This window comes from Microcaecilia unicolor, chromosome 10 (genome assembly GCF_901765095.1).
Source record: "Microcaecilia unicolor chromosome 10, aMicUni1.1, whole genome shotgun sequence".
NCBI classification, from domain to species: domain Eukaryota; kingdom Metazoa; phylum Chordata; class Amphibia; order Gymnophiona; family Siphonopidae; genus Microcaecilia; species Microcaecilia unicolor.
Window position 1 is genome coordinate 79,752,042 of NC_044040.1, and position 11,497 is coordinate 79,763,538.

The 11,497-nt window shown below is 40.9% G+C and overlaps 1 protein-coding gene across 1 annotated transcript in view; it reads left to right on the forward strand.

Moving 5' to 3' along the window:
• The window catches only part of MON2 (MON2 homolog, regulator of endosome-to-Golgi trafficking), a 461,654-nt gene extending 453,475 nt beyond the window's left edge, over window positions 1-8,179 (forward strand). The window contains 1 exon segment of the mRNA XM_030215834.1: window positions 6,679-8,179. Within this exon segment, the coding sequence (XP_030071694.1) occupies window positions 6,679-6,842 (164 nt within the window). The 3' untranslated portion in view covers window positions 6,843-8,179.
• The last annotated feature ends 3,318 nt before the right edge of the window (window positions 8,180-11,497 follow it).

Below are 11,497 nucleotides of genomic sequence, written 5' to 3' on the forward strand. Positions count from 1 at the left end.
CTGAGTGGCAAAAAGATCCACCGAGGGGTTGCCCCTCGCTCAGAAGATCTTGCAGGTTATGCCCATACTGAGAGACCACTCGTGTGGCTGCATTACCCTGCTAAGTCTGTTGCCCAGAGTATTGTTTTTTCCCACCAGATAAGTGGCTTAAAGGAACATGCCATGCTGGCAAGCCCATTGCCAATCCGGATGGCCACCTGACACAGAGGGCATGATCTCATGCCCCCCCCCCCCCCCCCCCCCCCCCGCTTGTTGGTATAATACTTCAACCTTGATTGTCTGTTTGAATGAGTACAATTTGATGAGACAACTGATCTCTGAAAGCCTGTAGAGCATTCCAGATTGCCTGGAACTCCAGGAGATTGATCTGAAGATTTGTTTCCTGGGTGGACCAAACATCTTGGGTGTGAAGCCCATCTACATTGGCCCTCCCCATCCCAGGAGAGATGCATCCATTGCAGCACTTTTTGTGACTGAGGAATTTGGAATGGAAGTCCCAGAGTCAAATTGGATCAAATGGTCCACCACTGAAGAGAGCGTACAAGCTCTAGGGACACCTGGATGGCATCTTCCAAACTTCCCATGGCTTAAGACCACTGAGAAGCCAGGGTCCATTGAGCTGATCTCATGTGAAGACGTGTCATGGGTGTAACATACACTGCAGAAGGCATGTGTCCTAACAATCTCAACATCTGCCGAGCTGTGATTTACTTTAAGACTTGAATCTTGGAAGCAAGTGCAGCAAGAGTGTATGATCTCATCTCCGGAAGGTTGGCTCAAACCTTCTATGTATCGAGCAGGGCTCCTATGAATTCCAATCTCTGAACACGGTGAAAATGGGACTTGGGGTAGTTTAAAACATCAGAATTGTCACTTGCATTGACTCCTGAGCTCCATCCGATGAGGTGCTATTCACCAGCTAATCATCGAGATATGGGAACACATGGACTCCCAGTCTGCGCAGTGTGCTGTAGCTACCGCTAAGCATTTGGTGAAGACCCTGGGAACTGATGTGAGACCAAAAGGCAACACACTGTACTGAAAGTGATGTGTTCCCAGTCAAAATCGAAGATAATTCCGGTGGGCTGGAAGTATCTGGATGTGAGTATATGCATCCTTTAAGTCCAGAGAACATAGCCAATCATTTTTCTGAATCATTGGGAGAAGGGTGCCCAGAGAAACCATCCTGAACTTTTCTCGGACTAGGAATTTGATCAGGGCTCTTAGGTTTAGGATGGGACACATCCCCCCTGTTTTCTTTTGCACAAGGAAGTACCTAGAATAGAATCTCTGCCCTTCTTCCCCTGGTGGAATGGGTTTGACCACATGGACCTTCAGAAGGGCAGAGAGTTCCTCTGCAAGTACCAGCTGATGCAGAGAGCTGAAGTAATGAGCTCTCGGTGGGCAATTTGGAGGTTTTTGATACCAACTGAGTGCGTATCCCAGACAGGCTATTTGAAGAACCCACCGGTCGGTGGTTATAAGGAGCCACCTTTCATGGAAAATCTTCAGCCTCCCCCCGACCGGCAAGTCGTCTAGGACGTACACTTTTACTGTGGCTATGCTCTGCTGGAGCCAGTCAAAAGCTCGTCCCTTGCTTTGACTGGGGAGCAGCAGGAACTTTGATGTGAACGAGCGCGCTGGGGCTGAGCCTGAAAAGGCTGGTGAGCCGAGGGGTTGTATCTATATCTCTGATAATAATAGGTACTCCTCCTTGGTTTGCCAAAAGTCTTCCTAGCTGTGGAGGCAGATGTAGAAGGTACCCTGTGGGAGAAAGAAGAGATGGTATCGGTATGTTTTTTGATTTGGTCTTGGACCTCTTCAACCTTCTGTCCAAAAAGGTTATCCCCTCTGGCATGGGGTATCCGCCAACCTCTACTGAACAGAATGTTCCAAGTCAGAAACACGCAGACATGAGAGTCTGCACATTACTATACTCTGAGCAGAGATCTTGGATGCCACATCAAAAGTGTAGTAAATGTCCCTGGCCAAGAACTTTCGACACGCCTTCTATTGCTTGACCAACTGATGAAGTAACTCGGCCTGTTCTGGAGGGAATGTCCAACAACTTGCGCACCGAGTTTCGCAAGTGGATGCTTGTGAAGTGCTGGTAGAATTGTACTTGGGAGATGAGCATTGAAGCCTGGTACATCTTCCTCCCAAAAGAATCCAGGGTTCTATCTTCTCTACCTGTGGGTGCTGAGGCATAGTCCTTGGAACTCCTGGCTCTTTTGAGAGCAGATTCCACCACCATGGAATTGTGAAGCAGCTGAGGCTTATCAAAACCAGGTGCACTGTGGATCCGATACTGGGTGTCAATCTTCTTAGGCATGACCGGGACTGACAGAGGGGACTCCCAGTTCCTAACGAGGACTTCCTGGAGTACCTCGTGAAGCAAGACAGTCACAGCCTCCCTAGGAGGAGACATGTAGTCCAGGACCTCGAGCATCTTGGCTCTTGGCTCGTCCTCCACTTCCAAAGGAAATGGAATAGCATCAGCCATTTCCTTAACAAAAGAATGGAATGAAAGGCTCTCTGGAGGAGACTTTCTATTTTCAGGTGGAGGGGAGGGTTCAGAGGGAATTCCATAGGACTCATCCGAGAAAAAATACCTTGGATCCTCCTCAATCCCATGAGCGCTCCTCTTTGGTGTCAGACAATACCTCCTAATGGAAGTGTAGAGACTAAACCTACCTCGATGTGGAGGAACCATGCCCTCAAGAATGATGTTGAGAAGTCGATTCCCGCCTCAACTGCAGTGAAGCTTCTTCCACCGATGTCGAGGGAGTGCCAGCTTGGGTGGCAGTCTACTCCAGAGCCGAATACAGCATTGGTGTCTGAGACCACACCGCAGGCTGAAGGCTAAGCGGAGTCACAGCTGTAGGCAGGATAGGCACAAGCACCTCCGATGCCAATGCACACCATTGTATCAGGCCATCCAGCAGCTCAGGTAGCAAGGCCCGGATGCGCTCATCGAAGGCCAACACTGGGAAAGGCTGAGGTGCTGGTTCAAGTGCAGGTTGCAGAGCTGCTGGGGTCAATGCGGGAGACTAATCTTGATGTTGGGAGACCTGTATGGAGGGGGAGTGGTCCTCCCAGCATTGACGCTTCTCAGGGGCCAAATCCTTCAACACCCCAGAGCTCCCCACACCATGCATCAAGGGAGACCGATGACTATGTTTCTTGGCCTTCGCCCGAAGCATGTCACCGAGGCTCCTTGGTTCCGATGAATATGATGTCTATTCCACACATCGCCTCGGGGTCGGGTCCGGCGATGGATGGTCCTGGGGACCCTGCACAGCAGGCAACCTCGAGGCAGGTGGAGACCCACTCAATGCTTCACTGATCCCAGTGTCTAAGGGTCTAGCAGCAGCCATGCTTATGGAAGCTCCCAATGCCAGTGCAATGCTCAATGTTGATGCCGAAGTCGAGAAACCAGACTTTGCTCCAAATACCTTCTTTTGTTGAGCCTTTCTGGAAATCTGGGTCCTCTTCTTCAATAGAAGACAGAGAACACAGTTAATGGGGCTATAGTCGGACCCAAGACACTGTAGACACCAAGAATGGGTGTCCTTCCCAGAGATCATCCTATTGCACGGGGTACAGCACTTAAAGCTACTGGGAACCTTCATGGACATGGAAGGAAAAACTTCCTTGGCTAAATTAAATGAAGTGATGGTGCCTGAAAAAGGGGCAAGGCATGGCAAAAAATGAAGGGAAATTCCTAGCCAAAGACAAGGCCTAAAAGTGGCTGAATGAAGACGAAAAAGAGAGGAAACTTTAAACCGGGCAAAATAAACTAAAAATATAAGGGAAAGACAAAGGAGGGAAGTTCCACAACTGGGAACACAATTCTGGATGAAACAAATCACCGAAATGCATGAAAAGCTCTTTAGGACCGAGTGTTTTGAGGAGACGGTAAAAAAACACACCCTCTCCTCATTGGTAGAAAAAGAACTGAGGAGATAGTGTTCTCGTGGCGGGCGGGAAGATATGCGTGGTGAAGCATGTTTCATGCTCCATATAGCTCTAATTATACTCATTATATGTCCTGGACCGGGCACTGCGGGTTGGCGTCACCCACTTGTGAGAATTAATAAGCCTGCTTGTCCTCAGAGAAACCAACTTTACTAACAAAAGATCAAAGTGGTTTACAAACAATAAATTTTAAATAAAATGGAAAACAACTCCAATGAAAACAGGAAAGAACACACACTCGTATCTTATATAGGCATTAAAAAATAATACTAAGGGCTGTATCTCCAAGAGGTCGCACAGGCTGTGTAGGGCGACATTTAAGTGTTGGGTAAATTAAACGCCTGCTGGAAATAGTGACCTTTTAATAGTGATTTAAATCTTGACCAGAAAAATTCAGCTCTAATGTCACAGGGGAGATAATTATTCTAGAGAGCTGGTGCCAAATAGTAAAATGTTGAGGATCTGGTGGTTTCATAATGAACAGATTTCAATGATGATGGAACCCCAATCAGTCAGCATCCAAGGAACAGTCGGGGTATATGGATTAACCAGTGAGGAAAGGTAAAGAGGGGATCCTGTGTGCAACACCTTATGAGTGATAGAATTTTGAACCAGATTCGGAATTTTACAAGCAGCCAGTGCAAATATGACATGATCGTATTTCTTAGCCTGAAATAACAGATGTATTGCTGAATTTTGAAGAGTTCAAAGGCGTCAAAGCTGAACCAAAGAGATACTGGCACAAACAGTGTTACAGTAGTCCAGTCTAGAGATATTAAATGCATGGAAGAAAAATCAAGATATCTACAGACAGAGCGAATACAATGAAACCAGAGAAAACCTTTCTGAACTAATCGCTGGGTGGTCACACTAAGAAGTCTGAAACTTCGCTGTATTTAAAGATAATCTCATTCTACTCAGCACATAAATGTAGATAGTAACAACAAATAAAGCTGTAAAATTTCACATTGAAATTAGAAGCAGTTGCTGAGAAAGGGAGTTACTTTTTTTTTGCTTTGCCCTGTGCACTAACTGCAGTACCCATTAGTGTGTGTTTTCATTCCCTTAGCCTGAACATAAAAACATCATTACGCCTTTTTCAAGAGGGAGACAGCATGTAGTTGACAGAGGGCAAGAGAAGGAAAAAGAAAGGTTAGATTAGCAGCACAGTTAAAACTTCAAATAGGTCTGTACACATTGTAATGTGATCAAAAGCATTTTGAAAACTGCCTTGTCACAGGTTAGTAGTCATATTTCTGTACCAAAGAAGGAAAGTAAGGATTATGAGATCTTGTGGAGGAGTAGCCTAGTGGTTAGTGCAGTGGACTTTGATCCTGGGGAACTGAGTTTGATTCCCACTGCAGCTCCTTATGACTCTGGGCAAGTCACTTAACCCTCCATTGCCCCTGGTACAAAAAATAAGTACCTGAATATATGTAAACCGCTTTGAATGTAGTTGCAAAAACCTCAGAGTGCCCTTGACTCATCCATCCCCTTCCCATGACCATGCCCCCTTTTGGGTTGTGCGCAAGACAATTTAGGCATGCAGTGTTATAGAATAGTGTGCAGACAGATGCAGACACAAATCCAAAATAGTGCCAATAAACATCAGTAATTGATTGTTGACACCTCGTTAACTCATTAATTTGCACATGCATCTGCTCTGCACACTTAAATGTAGGCGCCTACCTTTAGAATCCATGGGTAAGTGCATTTGCACTAATTGTAAATTTTCCTAACCCATGGTAAAGAACATTTCAGTATTGTAATTGCAAAGGACATGTTAGACATATCCCTGACAATCGCCTCATAGCCTTTGGACTTTGTGTTTTGATTTTTGCTGCTAAAGTGCAGTAAGTGTAAAACTGCACTTAAGTAAAAGGGTCCCTAATTTTTAACCACTTGCATCTCCCCTCAAATTAAAGCTCATCACATAAATTTGTAGTGTGTGTATATATATATATATATATATATATATATATATATATATATAAATAACTTTATTGTAAAAGACTCATTGTAGCTAAGATCTGTTCCTGCTATCGTATATCAAATAACATATGATATTCCATTTTCACATAGCATGTCAGGGGTGGCATTGGAACATCCAAGTCAGGGCATTCACAGTTCCCCTGATATTTTACAAAAGGCTTTGCCAAAGCAGAGCCTTTTGTAGAATACATGAATATATAGGGGGGAAATCTTTAAGTGGGGTTCCTCTTTTAGTATGTATAGTAGGTCAGTAATTAGACTAAAATTTGGATTTGTCTTTCATGTATTTGCTTGATTTTAATATACTGTCATTTGTTAGGTACATCATAGCTGTTTATAGTCTGATTTTGTTTTCAATCATACTGCTTTAGCTATCAGTGGTAGACTGTGCTACTCATGAATCCCTATATTGTCTTACATTCCTGGAAATTATTGTTACACTTGAAAATGTATTAATATTTCAGATCAAGGCAATGTTAATATCTTAAATTGGAGCATCTTAAAAGGTTTGTTAGATATGTTGCTAAGGGTCCTTTTCTAGAGTTTTGAAAGTTAATATACCAGAAGGTTTCTGTTCTGTTATTATGCAACTTGTTTTATTTTATAAAAAAAGACACCTTTTCTAGCTTTATTTGTTTGGAGAATCTCACATTTTAAGATTTTCAAAATGTATAAAGAATTTTTTCTTATATGCATTTTTTATTACAGTGGATGATAACACTTGGGCCCAGATAATTGCCCTTTATCCAACATTAGTGGAATGTATCACCTGCTCATCCTCGGAAGTTTGCTCTGCACTTAAAGAAGCATTAGTTCCCTTTAAAGACTTCATGCATCCACCACCATCCAATGTACAGAATGGAGAATCCTGACCAGATGAAATGTGCAATGTGAAGAAAGAGTGGAATTTATCCCTTTCTCCAACTCCCAAAAATATTTGGGTCTCGCTGGGAAGAACATCGCTTCTGGATTGTACAAGTTTTTTAAAGTGTACTAACAAGAGTTCAGTAACTCATGAATACAATGGAGTAGCAACATAAGCCTTTTAATAAATGAAGCTGACCAGCTGGAACCAGTAATCTAATGCACTTGCTACAGTCTCTTGAGGTGGTGAATGAAAGTGGGCTTATGTACAGTGTGCGGTGTATGTGCTTATGCAATTAAAGTATTTCAGTTCAGTTAAATTTAAAAGGCTGGTATTTTACACCCTTTTAAGTACACCATTGTACTAAAATTTTATACAAATTGGTACTGTAACATTCCATATAATCTGTTACCAGCCTTTATAAACAAAGGGATCAGATATACTTATATGTATAATAAATGATATAGTTCTATATGAAAGTTGCATTTATTATTTAAATCTTTTTAATGATGTTAAATGCTTACAAAATGTACTTATTTACTGATCTTACACTCTTATTTTTACTTAACAAAATGTGTCATCTTTGACATTGTTTTTCATACTTATGGTTACATGCTTACTGTAACAGCAGTCAAACTGCAATTAGCTGCTATAGCAAAAGGGAAATGGGCAACAACACAGTGCCATAATGATTTTTTAAGTTCAATTAAATATGAAGAAAAAATTCCAAATGTATTATACTTCACCTTCATTTTTGGTTTTGCTAACTTTCACTGTAATATTTTTTTTTTCACCGAGTTGTACATAGTTTGTTATAGCAGGATTTTATATTTTTATAGTTGTCTATAACTGCAGCTGACACTGCTATCTAGAGTGAAACTAATGTCAAACCTTCCAAAACAAAAACACTGGCTACAAATGTGAAGGTAACAAAAAGCGGCAATATTTTCTTTTTAGGACCTGCAGAATAATGCTTGCCTTCTAGAGGGTAATTTTATAAACCTTGGTTTAATGTCTGGAGGATGGAAACTGGAGCTGTGACGATAGCTGCATCTGTGAGTTTCCTGCATTCTGGTGTTCATAAGCAGCAACTGCAGATTGTGACTGTAGTGTCTAAAATGTTGCTGATTTCCATGGAATAATCCATTTTGAGTCTGTAGAATGGGATGCATTGAAAGAGTTGTAAAGGAATGTTTTAAGGTTGTCTTCTCCTTTGGTCTAAACTATGACGATATCATCTATGTACCGGTAATATATGAAAGGTTGGTTGTGGCAGCAATTTAGGAATGAATTCTCTAATTCTGTCATAAAAAGGTTGGCATACTGTAGTGCCATTCTGATGCCTATAGCTGTTTCCATAATCTGTAAATAAATGTCGTTATTGAAGCTAAAATAGTTGTGGATTAGGATGAATTCAGTTAGTTTTGCAGCAGTGTTTGCTGTGTAGTCATAGTCCAGAGAAGTTGTGTTTAGGAATTTGTAACATGCTGCTATGCCATCTGCATGGGGGATGTTACTGTACAGTGATTCTACATCCATCATGACAAGGAGATTGTCAGATGGTCGCTTTTTGATATTCTTTAATTTGTGGAGAAAATCTGTAGCATTTTACAAGAATCTATTTGTCTTTTTTACTAATAGCTTGAGGATCTCTTCTAATACTCCCTTATTTTGTCAGTGAGTGTGTCACTATCAGATATAATCGGTCTATCAAGGTTCCTAGGTTTCTGTATCTTAAGTAATGGATAACAGCCAAGCTACAGATAACGCCACATTTGTTCTGACCCACAAGACAGGAATGAACCCCTTCAAGCTCTAACAGAATCCTTTAAACAAAAGCTTATCAGTCCAAAATCATCTGCAAGAAAATTGCATCTGCACTCAAAACACCTAGGGAAAACCTACTACAATGTAATGGAATGTGTACCACTTATAGTAACATATAGAAAACCTAAGGAAAATTATACAAGATCTTCAACCCTTATTTCTGGAGGATGAATACTAAAAGAAGTATTTCCCATGCAGCACCCCCCTCCCATTCTATCTTTCCACTAACCACTTAACCCTTTAGTGTCCAATGTTCCCGTAATAAGCCATATGGGAACAGATTGATGGGAACATTGGACACTAAAGGGTTAACCTGAAACTAAAACCTGTAAAAAGTAAATGCCAAACAGAACTCCAAAAAGAAAATGGCACAGAACCCTGCAGGACAATCATGATGAAAGCTGTGCAAGAACATATCACAGAATCTTACTGCTATCCATATGGGAAAGAAATTCAAAATCAAAGTCTCACATTCATGCTTCTCTATGAATGTACTATACATGATCCAATGCAAGAGGGATGCTACATTGGAGAAACCAGCCAAAAATTGAGGACATTCTTCATAGACACAACATAAATTATTATAGAAAAAAATGAATGACTGCATATTAGGAAGATCCCTCCTTACTGACATTACAACATAAGTGCTTAAAGGATCCTTCATGAACACACAGGAGTGGAAGATCTTTGAAATTAAAATGATCAAACACTTTGGGACTCACACAGAATGACTCAATAGAAACATTAGCTTTCTCATCCACTATCAGATATAAGGCCTATGACACTTAAAATATTACTGTCACCTCACTTCTATCCCCCACTGCCTTTCACTGAGCTTTACTAACATATGCAGACAACTTGAAACCTAGATGAGTTTGTACTATTTAAACCCAAGTTTTAGTGCCTGTGGCAATGGAGGGTTAAGTGAATTGCCCAGGAACGTAATGAGCCTCAGTGGGAATTGAACCCAGTTCCCCAGCTCACTACACTAACCATTAGGCTACTCCTCCAAGATACTAGGACCACTTGACAACAGTGATCATTTGTGATTAAATTTGATAATAATTGGAGTAAGTATACATAGGAAATCCAATATGTTAGCCTTTAAGTTTCAAAAAGGAGACCATGATAAAATGAGGAAAATGGCCCCCACCAAAAAAAAAAAAAACTTAGAGGAGCAGCTGCAAAGGTCTAAATTTTACATTAGGCGTAGATATTCAAAAATTACCATCCTGGCAGCCCAGACTAGATATATTCCACATAAAAAAGGCCAAAGGGCAGCCAACATGGTTAAAAGGTGTGGTGAAGGAGGCTATCAGAGCTACAAGAACTTCCTTCAGAAAATGGAAGGATCCAGTTGAAGGTAATAGGAAACAGCATAAGGAATGGCAAGTCAAATGCAAAGCAGTGATAAGGAAGATAAAAAGAGTATTTGAAAAGAAGCTTGCCTTGGAGACAAAAACACACAAAACTGAAAGAATTAGTTGAACAAATAGATGATTGAGGGGTAAAAGGTGTACTCAGGGAGGACAAGGCCATAGCAGAGAGACATTCTTTGTTTCAGTCTACTGAGAAAGGTGTGGGGGAGATACTCATGGCAGAATTGGTATATGGTAATAAGTTGGAGGAACTGAAACAAATCTCTGTAAACCTGGAAGATGAAATGGGGCAATTTGACAAGCTAAAAAGTAGCAAATCACTTGGACTGGATGGTATACTAATTTGTAATTTATATTTAAAATCAACTGTGGTACTAGAAGATTGGAGAGTGGCCAACATAACACCAATTTTTTAAAAGGTTGGGAAATTAGAGACCAGTGAGCCTGACATTGGTGCCAGGCAAAATGGTAGAAACTATTATAACGAACAAAATTACTAAGCGTATTCATAGGCATGGCTTAATAGGACAAAGCAAACATAGATTTAGCCAAGGGAAATCTTGCCTCACCAATTTGCTATGTTTCTTTGAAGGGGTAAATAAACATATAAATAGAGGTGAGCTGGTTCATATTGTGTATCTAGATTTTCAGAAGGCATTTGACAGAGTACCTCATGAGTGACTCCTGAGGAAATTAAAGAGTCATGGGATAGGATATTGTGTCTTATTGTGGATTAAGAACTGGTTAAAAGAATTAAAAAAATAAAAACAGAGAATAGGGTTAAATGGTCAGAATTTTCAATGGAGAAGAGTAAATAATGGGGTTCTCCAGGGGTCTGTGCTGGAACTGATGCTTTTTAAATGATCTGGAAAAGGAATAACAAGTGAGGTGATCAAATTTGCTGGTGACACAAAGTTATTCAAAGTTGTTAAATCACAAGAGTATTGTGAAAAATTGCAAGAGAATCTTATGAGACTAGGAGATTGGGCATCCAAATTGCAGATCACATTTAGTGCAAGCAATTACAAAGTGATGCATGTAAGGAAGAGGAATCCAAACTATAGATATATGATGCAAGGTTCCACATAAGTTGTCACTACCCAGCAAAAAGGATTTAGGTGTTATCATTGATTATACATTGAAACACTCTGCTCAGTGTGCAGCAGCAGCTAAGAAAGCAAATAGAATATAGAAATTATTAGGAATGAGAATATTATAGAGCCTTTGTATTGCCCCACAGTGCGATCGCACTCAAATGTTGTGTTCAATTTTAGTCACCGCATCTCAAAAGGGGTATAGTGGAATTAGAAAAGATACAGCAAAAGGCAATGAAAATGATAGAATGGAATGACTCTTCTATGAGGAAAGGCTAAAAGGCTATGGCTCTTCAGTTTGGAGAAGAGAGAGGAGAAGGCTGAGGAGAGATATGATAGAGGTCTATAAAATCCTGAGTGGG